Raw genomic sequence first — 20,048 nt, forward strand, 5'->3', positions numbered from 1 at the left:
TCTACTCAGTCACACTATTCTTGATGTTGCGAAGCGTGCTGGGCTCCCTAGAACCAGTCACCATGGCGGCAGCATTCTGTGCTCGTCTGCGCGCATCGGTCCAGAGCATAAATTCACCATAAGTTCGGGGCATGACCTGAATGTCTTTCTCAACCAAGAAGGTATAGTTGAATTGGCCCGTAGATTTCCTGCTGCCGTGCTCCACGTCCCTAACCTTAGAGTCGACGCGGACCTGCACTTTGGTGTATGTGGTACCGTCTCGCTCCAGGGGTTCTGTGTGAGCAACCGTAGCCCGCAGGTAGAGAACGCTTCCCACGGGCACAGGGTTCTCGAAGGTGCTGGGATCCAGGGAGATGAAGTTGGGACGGGCGTGGGAAAATGAGGCGGCGCAGCAGAATGCGAGTTCAAAAGTCTGTTTGAGGAGGAAGCCACCGAAGATCATAAAGTTGTGTCGGTTGCGATCCTGCGGTTGCATAATCATGGCGGATTTCAGTACTGTGTCGCTCATAAAGACCATATTGTCAGGTCTTTGGGCAGGTGATTCGGGATCTGTTCCCGCGTTAGCATCAGCTTTGTGACAGCCGAAGGGATTATTGTCACTCACTCAAATACGCCATCTCCTTCGTCCACATGTTATGTATCAAGTCACTTTCTTCGGCGTCAGGCGCCTTCTCCAGGAGACTCCTCGTTCTCAGAGCCTTCTTGGCTTGATAATTCTCCTCGCCCTTGTGGAAGAGAAGACGTTCCTCCGCATTTTCCACAAGCAAAGGTGCAATAGGAACGGGCCTAATGGGGATGTCAGTGCTGCTCACCGAGATCTTAATACTCAACACTCACTTCTTGGTGGCGGGATCAAGCGAGACCATGGTGAAGGCGCAGGTAATAAGGACATCCTCCGGTTTTACCGGTTCTCCTTCCGCAGGGACCCTGGTCACTTGAAGGGACACCTCCATACTTGATCTCCCCGTGGCATACGTGACCTGACCGCTCAGCTCAAGATCACAAATCTCCATTAGAGGATGCTCGATGGTAATCCGATCCACTGCCGCGGTCACAGTAGCTACTGATTCACCGGCGTGTTTGTACGCGATGATGCCCGCCAAGGCATCCAGGTCCATCAGCAGTGATCCCAGTCTATGAGAGGAGCAGTTAATGAGTTATACCCCACAGAAAGAAAACACAATCGTACCTGATATGTCCCGAAGCATTCAGGTAAGAATCCAGCAACCATTTGTCTTGACTCAGGGGTAAAATCTAGATGATTGCACTCGGTCACTCCATTCGCATTCGTGCAAAACAAACAACATTCATAGCGCAACTTACGGCACTGTAATAACTATCTGACATTTTCTTTGGTGTCAAGTCTGGCTTTCCCTGCGCACGAGGTGTCTGGCCCGACTGCGCATCCTCGCGACTCTTCGTCAGAGCCTCGATCCACGGAGTCTTGACCCGCATGGGCATCCATGTCGGCTTGGAAGAAACATTGGTCACTGCGCTGGGGTGGAAATCCCTCCACGAGATTAATGACTTTGTTGATGGGAGCTCAGCTTTTATGCGAAGAACGGTTGAGCTGGGCGTGTGTGGTGATAGACATTGTGCCCGAGTAACAACGGATCTTCGCGCGCTGAGCCTGAACATGATGGAAATGTGAAGTCGTCAGAAGTACCCGATCTCGGTTATCAGTAGAATATAGCTGTATATGTATAGATTTATGAACCGATCTAGACCAACACCCCCTGTTCGACTCCTTTATTTGCGGAGTAGGGGCAAGGAACAGTGGTCGGCTCGATTAATCGGTTGGGTTCCCGAGACCGTTTCCGCCCGGATGAAGTCGGGGCCAACAATGAACAATATCCCTCATTCATTACTTTATAGAATCTGTATAGGGTTCAAGCTTGTGGAGATTTGAAGAGGCTTTCACATAATAGACTCCAAATAACTTCCGTGCTCATCGGGATGTATGTTGGTTTGTTGAGAATGTTGTTGATGGTTGATTGTTGACAGCAGATCTGGTGACATCATCGGGATCTATTTGCCTGAAGCATTCGGCATCAATCGCGGATCAAGTGTTTACGAGCAGAAAAATCTATGCGCGGCTCCAAATGGTCACTACTAGTAGATAGGTACTATCAAACCACATGCTTGCGTTCCTACCACTGTTACCTGCCTTCCAACTACTCCACCCAGGCCAAATGTAGGCGATCATCTCTCTTGTCCGAGAATGCGTCAAAATGAAGTCATTGATAAAGGTGACTTTGGGGAGTCATGTGTCGAACCAGACGGCTTGATACGTTTGATATATCAGCGAACCGGCTCATATAATTGTATGAGCACTCTCTATTCTATTACTGTGCCTTTGATGTGCTAGATCAATCAGCCAACACGATGAGTGACCCTAACAACCCCAACATTGAGCAGAGATCAACGCCCCAATGGGCTCTCTATCAACGGGAAAACTTCTTGAAAGCAAGAGAGGGCAAGACTGTGCCTTTCAACACTGGTATGTATATTCTGACATAGGGTACAGCATCGAAGGCACGAACTAAGGTTCGAGCGTAAAGATCCCAGAAAACTCGAAGAGCTAGCCCGCGAAAAGCTCAGCCAGGGTGGCTGGTATGTCCTCAAAGCTCGACCACGAGGGATGAGCCAGATACTAAAACACATTCCACACAGGTACTATGCCTCGTCGAACGCAGGCATGTCCAATACCCACCTAGCCAACCGACAAGCCTTCTACCGCCACCGCATTGTCCCCCGCCAGCTCGTCGACACCAACCTCCGCGACACAACAACTGAGATCTTCGGCCACAAGGTCTCGGCACCCATCGGGTTCGCCCCGATTGGCATCAACAAGATCTACCATCCTGCTGCTGAGGTCGCCGTCGCGAAGGTCGCGCACGAGCTCAATCTGCCGTACTGCCTCTCAACAGCCGGCAGCACACCAATCGAGAAGGTCGGCGAGGCGAACGGATCAGGCCCGCGTTTTTACCAGCTGTACATGCCCCACGATGACGAGCTGACGCTCTCGCTGCTCAACCGCGCCTGGAAGTCCGGATTCGACGTACTGATGCTCACAACGGATACATGGCAGCTCTGCTGGCGTCATGACGATGTCGCCAACTCGAATTATGCGTTTTACCGGGGCATTGGCGCTGATCTGGGGCTAACGGACCCAGTGTTTCAGAAGCGCTGTCAGGAGGTCGGTATAGACATTGAAAAAGACGTCGTCGCCGCCTCGACCAAGTGGATCGACTCCGTCTGGCATGGCTGGGCCTGGTCCTGGGAGACAATCCCCTGGCTGATCGAGAAGTGGAAGTCCATCTCCGGTGGTCGGCCGTTCGTCATCAAGGGGATCCAGTCCGTCGCGGACGCGAGAAAGTGCGTCGAGTACGGTGTTGACGGCATCGTGGTGAGCAACCATGCAGGCCGCCAGGTCGACGGTGCGATCGCCAGTCTTGATGCGCTGGAGAATATTGTCGACGCTGTGGGTGACCAGATCTACATCATGTATGACTCTGGGGTCCGGGGTGCGAGTGACGTCGTCAAAGCGCTGGCGCTGGGCGCGAAGTTCGTCTTTGTCGGTCGTCTTTGGATCTGGGGGCTCAGTATCATGGGCGAGGAGGGCGTGCGCCATGTCATGAAGTCACTCCTGGCGGATTTTGATATCTTGATGGGAGTTGGGGGATTTAATAATGTCAAAGATTTTGATCGGTCTATACTAGGTATGTCGAGCTCAGTGAGGAAAGGCACGGCCGCTGATCATTTATTAGAGTCTTATCCCAGGTCCTATACCTACATACCGGACAAGGTTCTCTGATATGTTTTGTCTATACGTGCGTTCAAAATTTGGAGACCATTATTGGAAAATGCATGTACATAGAGCTCATTCGCAGTTCAGACACTGGGAGACTCTGGTAATGTCATCTGCTATATTACAGATCGTACTCTAGGAACCACTCATGCCATCAGTAAAACGTCTGGATTAAAAAGACAGTATGTGTTATAGCTTTATCGAAGTACCCCTTCGAAAAAGCGTTCAAGAGAATCTGCAGTCATGCTTACGCTGGGTAAGTAATAAAAGACCCATCAAGGCGTAGCCAGTAATATGGCAATGTATAGAATGATGAAAGGTATATAAGCTGGTATCGAAAAAAGCATATTGGGTGTGGTGGAGCTTGGCTACACCAACACCATGCAAAGAAGTGCGGACACAAAGGGCCAGTGGACAAATCGGGATACAATAGACGCACTCCCAGTATGGACTGCTATGGAGCCAGTCAAAGTCGACCCAGCTCCGTCTGTCGCAGAAGGGTTTGCGGCTGTAGCGACCGTAGTGGTTGGTGAGGTAATAGGAACAGAACGATTTGCGAAGCCAATCCGATGATTGTCATAGTCGAACACAGAATAGACGTTCTTCAAGAACACATCGCCCAAGAGCCACACGTCGTCTCCGTACAAGGCTTGTCCCACAATAGTGGACAAGCAGGCCGAACCGTATGCTGGTCCGACGTAATCCTTGGGGGAGATGTTGTAGCTAAGGCCCGAGAAGCTCACTTGCACCACTGCCGTCGAGTTGCACGGCAGGGTGAAATTCTGCCCCTGTGAGGTCGTGACAGCGCCCGGAATGAGATTGTGCAACACTGTGGCGTCTTTCGGGGGAAGCATGGCGTACGATGTGCCAGTGTCGATGACGGCGGTCTTATTGGCAAAACGACAAGGTGTACCATTCACACTGGCATCGTCCAAGGGTATCCTCCAGTTATTGCTGTCTCCAGTTGTGTTCGTGTAGACGATATCGCCCGTGAACCTGGTCGTATCTACATCGCCAAAATTCGCCGCTCCATCTCTGGCACCGTCCGCGTTGCGAGAGAAGCTGAACCCGATGATATTCGATTTGAGAAGGCGTTGCGCCGCGACGGATTCCATGAACGACGGAGTGTTGAAATTGCTATTAGCCGATCGTCCCAAGCCCAGAATACCATCCACGGGATACGATTCGAAATCGGTGGAAGCATTTTTGGCCAAGCCAAACGTCATATTTACATCTAAACCAGCAAGTGAGAGACTGTCTGTCCCAAGGACGCCGCTGACCAATCCTGTCCCATACCCGACAGCCCAGTTGAGCGGTAATAACTTGAGAGTCTTTGAAGCAGCTTCGCCGAACGTTTCGTGTCGCTGACAGGCCTCAGTCGTGCAGTCTGAGCCAAAGACCCAAGTATTCGGTCCCCCCGTATCCAGAACCATCCACATCTGCTGGTCTTGAGAGCCGACCCTGACCGTAGCAAAGTAAGAGTAATCGAGGCCCTCCTGGTTAAGAGCGGCAGTGTTGGGTGTTGTAGGTTCTTCTGCCAAGACAACTTTGTAATTGTTATCACGGCGGACAGGAAACTTTTTGAGGTCCAGGGTTAAAGAGACACCCTCTGAAGAGGACCCGGGATTGTTGTCTGAGTCGTCCGGCAGTAATTTCCATGGCACGAAACGGCGGGCAACATCATTGCTGGCAGACTCGTCGGTCGAGACCTCGAGATTAAATGAATAAGGAACAAAGGCTGTAACTGTGGAGGCGAGAGAAATGGTCGAAAGAAGACATTGTAAGAGATGCATGATCCTAGAGGGGATCTATGTTCGTCGCAATATTGACAAAACCATGAGAGGGGTCAATTGCTATGACGGAGACTTTGGAGTACCAGAACCTCGATATATTAGGATTAAATGACGGTAGTGAAAGTGATTTGAGTAGAACCGAATCTGCAATGCTTGTCTATGGGGTATTACTGTAGTTAAAGAGTGAAATCCAGACAAAGCGCGATGAAGGAAGAGACGCTGAGGGTGCAGTCTATAATAGAGGGGGTATAAAGAACAAGCAAAAGAAAGAATTCTTAACAGATCAAAAGACCTGCACCCTGCTGAGCGATATAACAAGAGCTCATTGCAAAGGTGAGAGATGAGAGATGCAGATGAGGATGAAGATGAGAGATGAAGCGCATGGTGTGCAGCAGGTGGGCAGGTGCTTGATGGATAGGGGATGTTCTCCACTAGCAGATCAAGTATTAAGACCCCAAAGCACTAGAACAAACCTTCGGCAAGTCACTAACTCTTTAGTGGTAGACTCACTAACTATCTCTAGGTAGCTCCACACCTAAAACAGTTACTCTCATTGTCTAGCTTGGGCACTGTGCAGGCACAGAGGACAATTCTCCATCATACTAACACTTATTAGTTTTAATGCTTTCAATGAGGCAGGAATCTGACTGACAAGTGGTTCATGAGTCCGTTTAGTTATGTTCTTTAATAGCCACTTTATGGGTCATGGCCCTGCTGGCCGCCTCCGATCTGCACATTAATGCTTCTATCGGGATTTATAGTAAGCGGGGGTATCTAAAGGTTGCATCACCCCTGAGAGAAGGTATTGCTGGTCACTATTCAATAGCAGCCGTGGTTCAAATTTCAAAGTCGAGATACATCCCTCAAGCTGAGAGTCAAAATCTTTCTCAACCGAGGATGTCTTGAACAGGCGAGCAAGCAGGAACGCCAAGTCAAGCTGATCCACTGTATGCATGTTGTGCGCCTTTCTAGCTTCCAGCCCTGCCCAGTCAAAATCTAGACCAGGCCTGCATAGAGACATTGGATATCGAGTCAGCCACAGAACCTACGAGCTGCGAAATCCGCTTTGGTTGCAAATAGCTTGGCGTCATCCTTGGAATCAAGCTGAACAAGGAGTGGCTTTCTTTTACACGGAGTACAGATGGACGAGTCTCACGCAAGAAAGACGACAAAGACACACTCGTCTCCGTCCCATACATTGTCACCACAAGGAGCTGTTGGCGTCTTTGGACGCAAGAGCTGTTTCAGCAGCTTCGATAACAACACTGATTTGCCACTACTGACGTTTTATCATATATGTTGCTATACTCTGATATCTGTCACATTGGGGATGATCCTGTGCTATTTTTTACCATGGCCTTCGATTATCTAAATTGTCAGCGTTGTTGCAAGTGCTCGAGATCCGAGCGATTGAGGAAGTCTACTTGATATGAAGTAGATTATTGGTAAATCAATACTGTCTGGACCGTCGACACACAGGACATAATGATCCTTCTCACAATATCATGATTATTTAAGGCGGCAGAATAGTTGCTAGCATTGCCTTTTCGCTGCATCTTAATCACGTGATATGCCCCCAAATTCCAGATTTTCTTGGCGAAGAGTTAATGGGAGTGAGTGACTCATGTGACCTTAAATGACATTCTGCCCCTGGATTTACCGTGTAGACGTAGTTCCCTTGCATCATCCTCGGAGTAGGTAAAGGTGGGGTATGTGCTCACATGGGCGGTGCTAAATGATTCGTCATGTTGTCGGTTGATTCTACAGCTAAGAGAAAATAGTGCCTTGTACTCCGTAGTCAACTGGTCTTGAAGAAAGTTGAATGTTCTTCCGCAACTGGAACCTGGGGTAGCTCCCGTTGTGTGCACTGCAGTGTATTGTGCGTTGGCGCTTCAATCGAGACAGATATCATTAATTGTAATCCTGCCACTCTAAGCAGTAGTCACAAATTTTGTTCCTGCAGGAATGCAATCCTTCACGAAAACTCGGCCAGGAACCACCAGAACCATGATCGTGGATGATGATTCATGGATGGAATAGAGCATAATCCGCCTCGGAAGGGGCCGGGAGACCTCTCTCGTCAGTCCATCATATCACCTCTTAGATACTTTTCCGAAGGCAGAAAGAGTACGTATCCTGTGACAATACCCTAGCATTTTCTAGAAGACTATCGGTTACTTCTTTCAACGCTACCGAGGGCCGAAGTGGATGGTTTTCTGACCTTGGTGACTGATCCCTTGGACATCATAGTTTAGCCTAGGTAAATAATAATGGAAATTGTACGTCATGTCCACTTATTAGGTCCGATAGCAGTTGCAACGGTAGTGGTAGAATTATTTCCTCAGCCATGGATTCCTAGAGGACTGGCATGGGTTGAAACGTGTACCTGAGAAGCAGGAGATCAAAAAATTATTTCACCAGACCGGAAATGACAGAAGATAGAAGAAATTTAGAACGGAGCGCTTCGTCATTAAATCACGGCGCTAATATTCCATACAACAAAATCATACGTCAAAGTCACTTTCTCTGGGTCTGCTGTTTAGGACCTAAGAGGTCTTCCAGAAATCCGGACCAAAGCTCCCTGACAATACCGGGCTCCTTGGCTTGTGAACCGTTCTGCTGTCTTTGCAGCTCCTCCCCGAAACGGGATCTGCCAACGGTCTCCGTCAGGGAGAAGGGATCAATGTCCATTGAGTGATTGTCAACAACCTCACTCATGGGGCTCGCAGCCACATCTTCTCCGGATACAGTATAGACCTGCGGCTTCATGGGCGGGTCGGACGCGATCGACTGCTTTGAGGGATCATAGTACTTGTAGATATCGGAGAGGATCGGAAAGCGTGGGTCCGGACGGGAGGCGGGAGCATCAATCTCCTCCATAGAAGGGAAGTATGCAAAATCGACGGTGGATGAATCTCCGACGGCCTTTGCGGCACGAGAAGTGTTGAAATGACGAACGGAGGGACTGGATATGGTAACAAATGATGTCAGTGCTGAGTGTTTCGGTGAGTAAACTAAGTGCGGGCGAGCATACTCTGTAGATGCGTTGCCATTGATTCTTTTCATGGCAATGCTAAAAGCACGGGACTGTAGGAAATCATGGTTGGAAAGCCGTTCCACAAGCTTTAAGTTGAAGATAGGAGGATCAGTTGCAGCTCATGCATGAGTGACAGGGCTAACTGGTATACAAACCTCGGCCTGAGTACCATTGCTTGCTATCGATCTCTTTTTGCATTCGAGCTTGAGATCAGCCAAAGTACGAGTGGCATAAAACGAAGCCTTGTCGGTCACATTAACCGGTTGAGCGGAGTTTGCGCCAGTGATATGCAAGCTACGGCGAACGCAAGGTGTAGTGGTATGTTGCTGGGAAAGCACGCGGAGAGCGCGTAATGAAGTTGAACGGGGAGCAGCCATGATCAATGAAAGAGTTATGAATTCGAGAGTTTGAAGGTAAAATGTCGCTTTAAAGATGTATTAGTGTAAACGAGTCAGTAAAGTTGCTCGATGGATATTTGTTGAGCTCTGGAATGGACTATGAAGATAGGGCTGAATGAGTTTATGCTAAGCGATCAGGATGAGATAAGGAGTAGAATGAGGTGTGATAAAGTGTCGAGGTTAGAGTAACGTATTTTCAGAGACAGAGTAGATATATTAAGAGTAGGAGAAGAGAGGAGAGAAAGGAAAATGGCAATGGGTGGCTCGGGGAAAGCTGATATACTTGAATATCTCAAGGGATCCGAACCGTTGGGGGGGAACGGCATAGGATGAGCTCTACCTACCTTAGATTGTCCTTTTTTAGGTAGCTTCCGAGTGGATACCTGGAACACTGGGAAACGGGGCGGTCTGGCCAAGTCTGGCTATGCTGACTTAGTGACCCAGCGGATTGTAATAGTAGCAACGACTAGCAACTAAAAAGTGCGGTTAAAGGGATCGACAGCGTACAGAGTGAGTAGCGTTCTGGGCAGGCAGATTTAAGGTAGGCAGTAAGGGATTTGTCTGTCTGGAAATCAAAGGTGAGAAAAAGCAAACACAGGGGAAATGATGAGTCTCCTTCAACAGACCGAGATGGATGGGCGATGAGGGGTAGAAATGTGAGATAATGGTGAGGTAGGGTGGAAGGGGAAGTAGGATGGAATCTGCGTCGTACATTTTGTACTACTTGTACCTTTGGAGTCACCGTAAAACTACACCGTACCCCGGAGATGGAGGTATCCCGGATTTGGGATTCTGCCAGACTAGATCGTACTATCTCTACTCTGTTGAAGCGTTGAAGGATGAGACGAGAATTATGCCATCTTCCCCCGGTGCCCCGGTTGGTGAAGCAGCCAATGAATCAGCCTGCGGTCCCATTTCGATGAGACTATGACTGCGGAACACCATTGAGACGGGGAGTTGATGATCATCTGAGCAACCTAGAAATCGACCACCCACCATCCACCTTCGGACTTTGCGAGCATCTTCTCCGACTGGCACGTTTTAGATTGACCGTTCTTGTTGATCTTCCCCTCATTCTCCCGTCATACACTGGTGACGTGAAATAATTTTATGGATAGACAGTTGTAATGCATGGTAAAGTTCCGGGGTCCTGGTCTTCCGGAATGTATATGATAGGAGGCAATTCAGTTGATCCTTTCTTCCTTCGATCCGACTCGCATATCCATCATTAATTGTATGTTTATCCATGTCATTGACGCTCTCGTAAGATCATACTAAACATAACCCAACCCCGAGTTGATCGAATGCGGACCACTCCTGGGGACGCGCCAGCTTGCCTTGATAGTCGGTCGTTTGCGTCGCCAGCAAATGTATGCCACTAGACTACAGCAAAATAAAGACGACAGCGGTAGTACTTTCGCACCCGGGAGGGGTTCACCTTAAGGACTTCTACAATGTGATAACTCGGTGTCGTCTGGAAATGGATCACATTCGCATATTTCCGTGCTGGGTACACAGAACTTGGGTAAGATTAACAAAAAATGTCGAATGGTCATGTGGTCATTTATTCGGGACTTGTCTCCAGTGAGCCTATCTTCACATCTGTAAAGTCGGGTCCTGGCGAATTCCTTGAACTGGTCTAGCGCTCGCTGCGCTCATATTCTGGAAAGGCATCTTGGATGGGGCTTGGCGTAATAGGACTGTGTCAAGCTTCGCTGTTGGGTGTGGCGTGAAGCAAGTAAGGTAAAGAAGAGGTGATATAGAATCATTGACCACATCAACTACTGGTGGTCTAATTTTATCGAATATTTACTGGCTCTTGCCCTCAGAAACTTCACGTGCTTTACTTCTCTCTATCCTTAATCAACTCCTCTTCTACAAATTTACTAGTCAAATACCTCACGTTCCTTGGTTGGAAAGAACACTGTGGATGTTCACCAGGCATTCTCTTACAGATGTGGGTTAAGCAGGGCTACATAGCAGGGCGAACGGTAGGACAAGATCATTACTACTGATATATCTTTAAAATATTGAGTTATTCAACAACTGGTCGCTTAGCTCAGTCGGTTAGAGCGTGGTGCTAATAACGCCAAGGTCGCGAGTTCGACCCTCGTAGTGACCATTTTTTGTTATTTTTTGGGTCTTTCAATTTTTTTGCTCTGCCTGTCTCGTCTGGAAAGCAATATGTGATTTTAATACTTGATGGGATCTCGATATGCTGTTAATGTAGGTATCGTTAGAATTTACTTGATTTCCGTAACATGGTGGTGACGACCCGCACAAAATATATTTTGCGCATATCCCTGATGCAGACCTATAATAAGTACGAACCAAAGGCTAGACTACTGGCTACAAGTGCAGTAGACGAACAACCATGTCCATAAAGCTCAGTGTTTCTTCCTGAATCAGCCGCTCGATAAGGTGGCAGTATAAATACCAAGCAAGGGCCGGGTCAGCAATCGGAACATGATACTCAAGTGATGCCCAATACAAGCTTGTAGTATCTATCATAATGGTTCACTGCTCCAGTGTATGTATTACTGTATCATAAAACCTGAATGCATGGCTGTGAGAGAAATATCCTCCTGGATCCCGATCTCGTCAGGTCTAAAGCTTGGCGACTTCCTTTGAACGCCGACCCTTTGTAACCGCTCGGGCATACGGATGTGACCGAGAGTCAGGAACTAGATGATCAATATCGCCCGTGTGGACCATATGAGGGCCAGCCTCATCGAGTGACGTAATCCCATTGTTCCGCATCGCTGTCTCTAGCTCATCTTTCATGACTGCAAAGGCTGGTTAGCTCCATAGGTTTCGACGTGGGACATCACCTACTGTCTATCAGATGTTCGACTCCTTCCTGCCCGTAGTTCGTGGCAAAGAGCATGCTGCGCCCCATGCCAACGGCGGTGGCACCCAGGCAGATGGCTTTGAGTATGTCCGTTCCCCGACGGATTCCGCTGTCCACATATATCTCCATCTTGTCGAAGATCTCCGGACAGCGCTTATGAAGCTCAAGCAGAGTGACTATAGAGGGAGGGCTCGTGTCAAGATTGCGACCTCCGTGATTACTGAGAAGAATGCCATCCAACCCAGCCTGCATCGCCAAGATCGCGTCATCTGCAGACATCACTCCCTTCAGACACACAGGTAGATGCGTATGCTTTCGAACCCACACCAAGTCATCCCAAGTCAGTCCAGGGTCAATAAAGCCGGCCATAACACGTCCAAGGCCGCCGCCCTTCTTGTCGTTCTTCGCTCGCGCCGGTGCCATGGGCACAGACAAACTCTCATCGGCTTTGACTCGCTCATCCGCTTCCCGTTTGCCTGGCCATGCAGCATCGACTGTCACAAAGATCGCCTTGACGTTTGGATTGGCCGAGCATTGACGAAGAAGCGCTGCAGACTTCGATCTGTCTCGGTTGACGTACAGCTGGAAGAAGAAATTTGCCGAAGGAGCCGCTTCTTTCAGTTGATCCAGAGTGTACGAAGAATTGTTGGAAATCTGCTCAACAATGAGCATTATAGCTTGACAATGTGCAATGGGACGGAATGGGATATAGGATGATGACGTACACCTTGCATGATACCTTTGCGCTCACATGCCCTGGCCATCGCACACTCTCCATCCGGATGAATAAGCTTAGCCATAGCAGCCGGGCTTACGAATAACGGCATGCTACAATCGACGCCGAGAATCCTTGTTCTTGAATCCACGGATCGAACGTTTCTGAGGACGCGAGGCCGAAACCAGATCCTGTCGAAGCAAGACTTGTTCGCATCGCGAGTGATGAGATCGGTCGAGGCGCTAGAATAAAACGCCCACGTCTTTTTGCTTGCCGTCTTGGACGCCACAAGTTCGAAATCGTGTGAATTGATCAGAGTGTGCAAGGGCGGCTTCTCGTTGTCCAGGACGACCTGTGGATTCTCGCCGGGAGGCTGTTTGAGCCATTCTTCATCGATTGCGGACGTGTCGAGGATTCCCTTGTACTTCTCTGGCGGTAGATTTGATTTGATGACACCAGGAGAGTGAACCTCTGAGTAGGCCTTGGTGGCATCACGGCCCGCGTATTTCAGAATGACTGAACAACGTGAGCTTTTTGAGTTCAGTGCCCGGCATGACCGGCAAAGCTTACTTGTTGATCCTCCAGGGTGTTCCTCCAAAAAATCAGTTACATCCCATACTTTATTATCGACAACGATCCAACAATCATCAGGCGTTTTGTGTTTCGACACCTCCCTAGTGGATAGGAGCTTGTCGCCAGCCATCTTTACTTTCCTGAAATTCGCGCAGATCAGTGGTTTGCAGGACAAATTCTTGGGAAGACTTCAAGCCACAAGATATTATACCCGAGCAACTGCAGGAGATGAGCCTGAAACGAATATCGAGAGGCACTGTTAGTTATATAGACTGAAGCGGCATTGCACTTCGGAGAGCTCTCCACAAGGGCCTAAGCAGAGTGCGGAGAAGTGAATTTTGCTCCACAGCGGCCTAGTGCCGCGTTTGGGGGTTCACAGCTAGCCCAAAGTGCTGGAAAGCATGAACAATTAAGGAAGGGCTAACGGATCCACGGATCAAATATCAAAAGTTGCTTAGGAAATTCGGGATCAGAAATACCGAAAGTGCTATCTGTTCGTTCTCACGATGATTCTTGATGCCTCAAGTAATCACAACAAAATAGGGGAACATAGGGAACATTTGCTTCCAATGTATGTCCGGTAACTCAGCAGAGATACAAAACAGGCAACCCACTTTACCTGTCTCTACTCCAGTTGCCTTTCTTCATGAAGCAGAACATGCGCTTCAAAGGTTGCAGACACCGATTCTTGCTCTTCTCTCATGCACCGAACTGCCAGTTTCTCGGTCGAAAGCATCGGGGTCATCGCCGACAAAACCAGTCGACATCGGGTTTCGCTCCGGGGAGGGCTTATGTAACTTACCACGTGCTTTTTCTCCAGCCACACAGGCACAGGGGATCTGTGGCTAAGCACTACGGAGTACTGGACACAATTTGGAGAAATTTAATCATTGTATTCCGGCACATGATATCTACTTGCTTGCCAGGAATCTAATATTGCCCACGGACAGTGCTCGGAGTGACTTCGTACATCTTCAACGAAGTGCCTCATTGTCTGATGCGTGTGACTCCCAGCGTAGGCAATATTCTGAAGACTGTCGGGAATAGTAATTGTACCTCTTTCCTCGGTTGCGTAGGATTCAGGATCAGAGAAAAGTCCCTCAATCGACGCTCGCAACTGCCTCTGAGTTGCCCTGAAAATTGTCCAGGTATGTCTAGACGGTTGAATTCAATCCCATAGCGGAAGGAATGCTCCTCTGCCTGATTAAATGGATTGGAAACGGTAGTATTGCGGATTGGCTCACCGATAAATGCAGTCTCAGGGAGCAGTCTGCTGAAGTCAGGACGTACATCTTCTTATGCTCTCTCTAATAGCAAAAGATATTACTGTTCTGCTCTTCTGAATAAAGTACCAGCCAAAGTCAAGATGAGTGATTCTAACAGGCCTTTGAGATATGTTGACGTAAGTGTCCCTTTACAAGCATAGCATATCTGCAATGACTGTTGCTAAGATCGACTGCTTCTAGATTGGGATCAACCTTGGTGACCCTGTATTTCGAGGAGAATATCACGGCAGGCAGGTTCATGACAATGACCTTGACGATGTCATTCAGCGTGCCCGCGATGTGGGGTGCACGAAGTTCATGGTGACTGGTTCAGATCTAGTAGAATCTCGGCATGCTATTCAGCTTGCTCAAAATTACCGTAAGTTGCATACACAACTTCCCTTACCCACTGTTTCTTTGTGCTATCAAGCCTGACAAGCTCGGCTACCAGCCGGTTTCTGTTACGCAACTGTTGGTGTTCATCCATGTCAAGCAAAGCTCTTCGATGAATTTCCTGGCGGTCCAGACAAGATGTTGGAGGAGCTGAAGTCTCTGGCGCTGGAAGCAAAAGCAGCCGGGCATGCTGTTGCATTCGGTGAAATCGGTCTAGATTATGACCGACTGTTCCTCAGCGCCAAAGAACCTCAGCTGAAATATTTCGAAGCTCAACTGGATCTTGCGGTGGACATACAGCTCCCGCTCTTTCTTCATTCCAGAGCCGCAAGTGAGGATTTTGAGAGGTTGCTAGCTCCCAGACTGGAGAAACTTCCCAAGAAAGGCTTGGTGCACAGTTTTACAGGGACAATGGACGAGATGAAACGGATGCTGGCGCTGGGTTTGGACGTCGGTGTCAATGGATGCAGCCTGAAGACGGAGGAGAACCTGGAGGTGGTGAAAGCTATCCCACTTGATCGAATCCAGATAGAGACAGATGGTCCATGGGTATGGAGTTCTCATCTCCCTTGCAACATCCTCACATTCTTTCCTCTCTGACTGGCATATCCTTAGTGCGAGATCCGGCCCTCTCACGCATCCGCTAAGTACCTGGAGGGTTCTCCCGCATTGCCCAAGGCAGTCAAGAAGGAGAAATGGCAGAAGGGCCTTTTGGTCAAGGGTCGCAATGAACCCGTTGCGATAGCCCATGTCGCCCATGTCATCGCTAAATTAAAAGATATTACGGCGGAGGAGGTTTGCGAGGCGTAGGTTATTCGGATTGAAACTTTTGGCCACTAAGGAGCTGACTTCTCCATACTTAGGACTTGGAATAACTCGATAAGAATGTTTGGACTCGGAGAGGAAGTGCCGTAACTCTTTGCCTCCGCGAAGCTGCTCACCGGAAGGGGAGGGAAACAGTTGCTTGGGATTTGTCAAGCCCAGTCATTCTGTCCATACCCTAACTTTGACTCCGATAGATAGAAATGATTGCGAGCGTGTCAATGAACTTTGCTTCTCAATGTTCATGGCCAAGCTGTCTGATTTTAAATTGACCGAAGCTCTTCTGATTCGAATGTTTCAGGCGTCGATTTACAAAGTTGGCACCGTCTGATAAAGAAAGCAGTCCATTTTCCAATCACCACGAAAGTGACTCAGCAGAGAAGCGACTTCAACTGTGACTGTTTGCTCCTGCCATGATATTCTGAGTCTGGACTATAACAGACTCAATATGAGGTCATCTTTGTTGAAGCAATATGCTGTGACAGAAGTTGGTAGCTATGCTTTTCACTTGCAATTGCTGAACGCCTTCTGCCAGATTTTGTCTCCTAGGCTGCAGTATAGGCCTGTTTCATGCCAGATATCGCAGGTCAAGCCCATGCTAGCGCGATTTTTGTCAAGCTGTGCCATTCACTTTGTTGATATCCCTCCTTCAGTAGCTCACCGCCCATACTTCTTCAACAGTCTATGTCTCTCTGCCCTTGTTGTTGCTATTGACAAGATAACAAAAATAACTTACTCACTGATCTATTCTCTCTCTCGCTTATCCATCCTGTCTCTTGACACTCTCGAATACCTCCATCATGGCCTCTCTTCAAGCTCGTTTGTTTGACTGAACACCGCTTCATCGGGCAATCGTCTTTCTATCTTTGGACTCTCCATAGAGCTGACGTCCCTTCCGAAGACACTCTTACGATCCGTCTTGGAACCTGCTGTATCTAGAGTCCTGGGTCAATAGACAAGTTTCAAGGCTTGTTGTTCTGTATTGCCCTGTCTCCAGGCATATCACAGGCGCCTGAAGGGAACAGGGGAGCGTTGAGACCACCAATACGCGTCAAGGCTGCATTGAGTTTCACCTGTCTCAAAGAAAACATTACGATGGTTACGCCGCTTAGCGAGAAGTCTTCCAATAGCTCCCTCAGGGGTAAAGCGGGTGGGCCTTCTTGTCTTTGTTATTGACCATTGCAGTGAACTGTTTACTGATTAGACCGCGTCGAGCAGGCGAAAGAACTCGACTTAGAGAAACATCAGTGGAATCGGAGATCATCCACCCTGAAAAGTTGCCCTCGAATTTTGGAGAGGTTGTCAAAGGGGTCTATAGAAGCTCTTTTCCACAACCTTGGCATTTCCAAGCACTAAAGAAGCTGGGCCTCAGGATGATTGTGTAAGTTGCCGCCATAAGATCTTTACCCCTTGCTTACGCTTGTCCACATAGTACGTTAGTTGAAGGGGACTACACTCAGGACCACCAGGTCTTTCTCAAAGAGAATGGTATAGAGCATCGTCGCATTCTTATCCTGGCAAACAAGGATCCCACAGGTCGGACCCCGGACCATGTAGTGAATCGAGTCCTGGAAATTATACTCAACAATGCTAATCACCCACTCCTTCTACACTGCAACAAGGGAAAGGTGAGCGCAAAGGCCGATAATCCGACGTGACTAACTAGACTTGACAGCATCGGACTGGATGCATTGTTGGCTGCTTTCGGAAGGTTCAGGGTTGGGACATGTCAGCTATTCGTAAGGAATACATCAACTTTTCTTGGCCGAAATCAAGGCCCCTCGACGAACGATTCATTGAACTTTTCGATGACACCGGTCTCAGACCCCTCGCTGTTTCTTCAGGTGCAACCTCATGGCCTGCTGGTGCAATGCTCAACCCGCTTCGCGAAGAAGTAGTCGAGGACGAAAATACCCCGAGAGGCAGTAGACATTCTTCTGCCAGTGTATTTCACAAGTCCGACGCTATGTGATGGATATAGCGCACTTTGCATGACTGTCACACTACCTCATGAAGGACTAGATGTCTTCGACGAGTACGACTTTACCGATGTTGAAACAATTTGACTGCATGGAGTACGGAGCACGAAGGTGCATTGGGACGGTGCATGTTGACTTATAATTGACCCTGATCTCTCTCTGTCAGATACCCAACACTTTGTTGACTGATGCTACAGTGGCGTGTTTGGTTTATGGTGTTGCGAAGACGGTAATTCGGGCTAATGTTATGAATTAGGGTGTGGTTTTGTCTTACTTTGTCGGAGAATCGATGGATAATCTATGGCGGCTCTGCTATCTTCTCTTATTATCTTAATAGAACACACTGAGTAAACAATCTCTTTGGCTAAAGCTGAGGTACCTTTGACTGTCAGATAATGTATATACTGTAGAAGGTCACCCATGCGGATACATATCCTGCAACTCGATTGCCTATTATTACAAATTATAGAATCCAGTTGTGGTCACACAGCGTCAAGTCGCAGTGCTCAACGGGAGCCTCACAAGTCCCGGATAAGCTAGGACTATAAGGAAGAATTGGTGGGCTCGTAGGCTCGTCTTCGAAGCAGTCAGATGCCAGCATCTCGCCATCACTTATGGAAAGGTTGCAGGAGAGTTGCTCTGAAAGATTGGGCACGGATATTGCGGTTCTGTTCTGTGTATGGTCAAGTATTGTCTGGTCTTCCCAAATTTGATCAAGTTCTGGATCGTCATGTCCCAGCATATCAATCGAATGGTGTGAATAATTTCCTTCGAAGGATAAAACAGAATTCGTTTCATCTTCCTCCATGAATTCGAGATCCTCGGAATTGCTTCCCAAATAACAATCGGAATCGTATATCTCGTGATTTTCACTGTTCAGATCATCGTGAAAGTTGTCCATGCCTACTTCCGACAAAAGATCCTCTTCAGCTCTGTAATCATCGGCGGAAGTGGTCACGTCATCTGATACGCTCAATTTCCGCGAAGACCGGGAATCATATAGTTGCTTCTGGGCGATCTTCCAGAGGGCAGTCTGTATTGCTGCTCTAAAGTCGCTCGACCCTGGTGCTTGAGACGCTTCTGTTCGAGGATTATGCGAAGCTTGGAGGTCGTTGATTCTGCTTTGCAAAGTCGGGTTCCTCGTCGTCTTCAGCACTGAAGCTAGGGACTTCGCGATGGACGGAATTAGTTGGGATCGCTGGTTCATGGCCTGTGGATGGAGAAATGTGTGTCAGTTGTATGCGCCCTTCTTGGTGAAAGCCAATTCGGAGTAGTACATCACGGTAGCCTAAGCTGAACACCGAAGGCACAATGCGAGACAGGGGCTGGAGAACCTGATCTCCGGAGCCCTGAGTGCCTGTATCACTCTGCGGACGTCTTTCAACTATGAGCGATCGAAGGCCTTTCCTGAGCAGTTGATCAAGCTCGTGATAAATGTGACTATCGCGGCCTTCCTCCATCCGGCAGTGGTCTTTCATATCCTCGAGCTCGTCCAAGAACAACACTGTGCTGCTGTCCATGAATTCGGCTACGCAGTCTGCTTGCGGCACTGGAAGCTTTGGAAAGCCTTGCAGGCTTTTTATTGTGCTCCATTGCTTGGGATTGGCTATAAAGGTTTCGGGGGTATGGAGATTGGCAGGTTCGGCGCTAATCGGAAGTATTTCTGTCTGGCTTTGTTCGAGTCGTAGACTTCAAGGAACACGTTTATCGTAGACAAGTATGCTGTGTGAATATTTGCTGGAGGAGCAGCATCGCCGTCGTGCTGCGCTGATATTGGTACTCGGCGGAGTCTGTTTGTTGACGGCCTGCCCGCTTTTCTTCGCAATCCAAAGGAAAACTTGATGGTCGTTGAATTGTCCGATCCGGAAAAACGGCCCCAGCTTCGGAGTAGGACAGAAAGATCCAAATCTGACCAGAGCTGCAGGGTGTCTGTCAGTAAATGGGTCGATCACAGCGGTGTAAGTGGTTTTTGGCCCGTGATAACGTACTTTGGACTTGCGAATTATATCTCCTACGTGAGAGACGTAAGATGGAACTGACTCAGAGAAATGAGATCTGGTAGTGACGACGACATGCATTTTAATTTCTGGTGATTGGGATATCCATATTAATCCAGAATTTATCAGTTTATTAAGATCCTCAGGGCGTCCAGAATTCAGATTTCCTGAGAGAGATATGTCCAACGACGCACGTAGCATCAGAGACAAATCTGAGTTCGAGTGGGAGAGATGGATTGTATCTTGCCCTAGTTCAATAACCAGGGCCATGGTAAATAATGATTCGATGCTTTCAGCAGTGACTGATGATTCTCCGAGCAGTAAGAAGGGACTGGATTGGCAGGTCTTCTGTGTGCCTTACCTTAGCCTTCGGTTCGTCACGCAGGGGCGTTTGCATTACCTTATCAACTGGGA

General features: G+C 48.5%; 9 protein-coding genes and 1 non-coding gene across 10 annotated transcripts; 4 read left to right on the forward strand and 6 right to left on the reverse strand.

The window, feature by feature from the left end:
* Position 1: 1 nt before the first annotated feature.
* P174DRAFT_461548 (putative acyl-CoA thioester hydrolase) lies at positions 2 to 1,461 on the reverse strand (the record flags this gene model as incomplete). Its single annotated transcript, XM_024830014.1, has 5 exons — positions 2 to 549; positions 605 to 786; positions 838 to 1,134; positions 1,190 to 1,254; positions 1,324 to 1,461. 5 exons carry the CDS (start codon positions 1,459 to 1,461, stop codon positions 2 to 4), a joined length of 1,230 nt encoding a protein of 409 aa, XP_024681694.1.
* A 704-nt stretch (positions 1,462 to 2,165) lies between these two features.
* P174DRAFT_220428 (L-lactate dehydrogenase) lies at positions 2,166 to 3,998 on the forward strand. Its single transcript, XM_024821377.1, has 3 exons — positions 2,166 to 2,500; positions 2,562 to 2,613; positions 2,674 to 3,998. The coding sequence occupies exons 1-3, from the start codon at positions 2,386 to 2,388 to the stop codon at positions 3,815 to 3,817; spliced, it is 1,311 nt and encodes a 436-aa protein (XP_024681695.1). The 5' UTR covers positions 2,166 to 2,385; the 3' UTR covers positions 3,818 to 3,998.
* On the reverse strand, positions 3,814 to 6,008 carry P174DRAFT_442956 (pepsin-like aspartic protease). The gene has a single exon (XM_024827705.1). The coding sequence runs from the start codon at positions 5,602 to 5,604 to the stop codon at positions 4,180 to 4,182; it is 1,425 nt and encodes a 474-aa protein (XP_024681696.1). The 5' UTR covers positions 5,605 to 6,008; the 3' UTR covers positions 3,814 to 4,179.
* A 1,729-nt stretch (positions 6,009 to 7,737) lies between these two features.
* P174DRAFT_221031 (uncharacterized protein) lies at positions 7,738 to 9,375 on the reverse strand. The gene is made up of 3 exons (XM_024821378.1): positions 8,797 to 9,375; positions 7,826 to 8,727; positions 7,738 to 7,763 (listed from the first exon to the last, which is right to left on the reverse strand). Exons 1-2 carry the CDS (start codon positions 9,016 to 9,018, stop codon positions 8,122 to 8,124), a joined length of 828 nt encoding a protein of 275 aa, XP_024681697.1. The 5' UTR covers positions 9,019 to 9,375; the 3' UTR covers positions 7,738 to 7,763; positions 7,826 to 8,121.
* Positions 9,376 to 11,087: 1,712 nt separating this feature from the next.
* Positions 11,088 to 11,161, forward strand: P174DRAFT_t113. Its single transcript has one exon. It is a non-coding gene; the product is annotated as a tRNA-Ile (tRNA).
* A 485-nt stretch (positions 11,162 to 11,646) lies between these two features.
* Positions 11,647 to 13,308, reverse strand: P174DRAFT_422123 (FMN-dependent alpha-hydroxy acid dehydrogenase; the record flags this gene model as incomplete). Its single annotated transcript, XM_024825017.1, has 4 exons — positions 11,647 to 11,825; positions 11,875 to 12,544; positions 12,616 to 13,121; positions 13,176 to 13,308. 4 exons carry the CDS (start codon positions 13,306 to 13,308, stop codon positions 11,647 to 11,649), a joined length of 1,488 nt encoding a protein of 495 aa, XP_024681698.1.
* Positions 13,309 to 14,251: 943 nt separating this feature from the next.
* Positions 14,252 to 16,127, forward strand: P174DRAFT_442960 (3'-5'-exodeoxyribonuclease). The gene is made up of 5 exons (XM_024827706.1): positions 14,252 to 14,580; positions 14,645 to 14,822; positions 14,895 to 15,385; positions 15,452 to 15,642; positions 15,700 to 16,127. The coding sequence occupies exons 1-5, from the start codon at positions 14,545 to 14,547 to the stop codon at positions 15,749 to 15,751; spliced, it is 948 nt and encodes a 315-aa protein (XP_024681699.1). The 5' UTR covers positions 14,252 to 14,544; the 3' UTR covers positions 15,752 to 16,127.
* Positions 16,128 to 16,620: 493 nt separating this feature from the next.
* yphA (tyrosine phosphatase family protein) lies at positions 16,621 to 17,941 on the forward strand. Its single transcript, XM_024821379.1, has 4 exons — positions 16,621 to 16,808; positions 16,877 to 17,039; positions 17,091 to 17,286; positions 17,334 to 17,941. Exons 1-4 carry the CDS (start codon positions 16,754 to 16,756, stop codon positions 17,628 to 17,630), a joined length of 711 nt encoding a protein of 236 aa, XP_024681700.1. The 5' UTR covers positions 16,621 to 16,753; the 3' UTR covers positions 17,631 to 17,941.
* Positions 17,942 to 18,050: 109 nt separating this feature from the next.
* Positions 18,051 to 19,157, reverse strand: P174DRAFT_489719 (uncharacterized protein; the record flags this gene model as incomplete). Its single annotated transcript, XM_024830805.1, has 2 exons — positions 18,051 to 18,847; positions 18,915 to 19,157. 2 exons carry the CDS (start codon positions 19,155 to 19,157, stop codon positions 18,101 to 18,103), a joined length of 990 nt encoding a protein of 329 aa, XP_024681701.1. The 3' UTR covers positions 18,051 to 18,100.
* Positions 19,158 to 19,328: 171 nt separating this feature from the next.
* P174DRAFT_432441 (uncharacterized protein) lies at positions 19,329 to 19,904 on the reverse strand (the record flags this gene model as incomplete). Its single annotated transcript, XM_024825750.1, has 1 exon — positions 19,329 to 19,904. One exon carries the CDS (start codon positions 19,902 to 19,904, stop codon positions 19,329 to 19,331), a length of 576 nt encoding a protein of 191 aa, XP_024681702.1.
* Positions 19,905 to 20,048: the final 144 nt, after the last annotated feature.

This window comes from Aspergillus novofumigatus (genome assembly GCF_002847465.1).
Source record: "Aspergillus novofumigatus IBT 16806 chromosome Unknown P174scaffold_5, whole genome shotgun sequence".
NCBI classification, from domain to species: domain Eukaryota; kingdom Fungi; phylum Ascomycota; class Eurotiomycetes; order Eurotiales; family Aspergillaceae; genus Aspergillus; species Aspergillus novofumigatus.

Excerpts from the sequence above, each read along its gene's own strand:
- P174DRAFT_220428 (XM_024821377.1), top strand. The coding sequence starts at position 2,386 with ATGAGTGACCCTAACAACCCCAACATTGAGCAGAGATCAACGCCCCAA. Across the intron at positions 2,501-2,561 it reads GACTGTGCCTTTCAACACTG|ATCCCAGAAAACTCGAAGAG; the intron begins GTATGTATATTC and ends TCGAGCGTAAAG. Across the intron at positions 2,614-2,673 it reads AAGCTCAGCCAGGGTGGCTG|GTACTATGCCTCGTCGAACG; the intron begins GTATGTCCTCAA and ends CATTCCACACAG.
- P174DRAFT_442960 (XM_024827706.1), top strand. The coding sequence starts at position 14,545 with ATGAGTGATTCTAACAGGCCTTTGAGATATGTTGAC. Across the intron at positions 14,581-14,644 it reads GGCCTTTGAGATATGTTGAC|ATTGGGATCAACCTTGGTGA; the intron begins GTAAGTGTCCCT and ends GACTGCTTCTAG. Across the intron at positions 15,386-15,451 it reads TAGAGACAGATGGTCCATGG|TGCGAGATCCGGCCCTCTCA; the intron begins GTATGGAGTTCT and ends GCATATCCTTAG.
- P174DRAFT_221031 (XM_024821378.1), bottom strand. The coding sequence starts at position 9,018 with ATGGCTGCTCCCCGTTCAACTTCATTACGCGCTCTCCGCGTGCTTTCC. Across the intron at positions 8,728-8,796 it reads GCAATGGTACTCAGGCCGAG|CTTGTGGAACGGCTTTCCAA; the intron begins GTTTGTATACCA and ends TTCAACTTAAAG.
- P174DRAFT_442956 (XM_024827705.1), bottom strand. The coding sequence starts at position 5,604 with ATGCATCTCTTACAATGTCTTCTTTCGACCATTTCTCTCGCCTCCACA.
- yphA (XM_024821379.1), top strand. The coding sequence starts at position 16,754 with ATGGTTACGCCGCTTAGCGAGAAGTCTTCCAATAGCTCCCTCAGGGGT. Across the intron at positions 16,809-16,876 it reads CTCCCTCAGGGGTAAAGCGG|GCGAAAGAACTCGACTTAGA; the intron begins GTGGGCCTTCTT and ends CGCGTCGAGCAG. Across the intron at positions 17,040-17,090 it reads CTGGGCCTCAGGATGATTGT|TACGTTAGTTGAAGGGGACT; the intron begins GTAAGTTGCCGC and ends TTGTCCACATAG.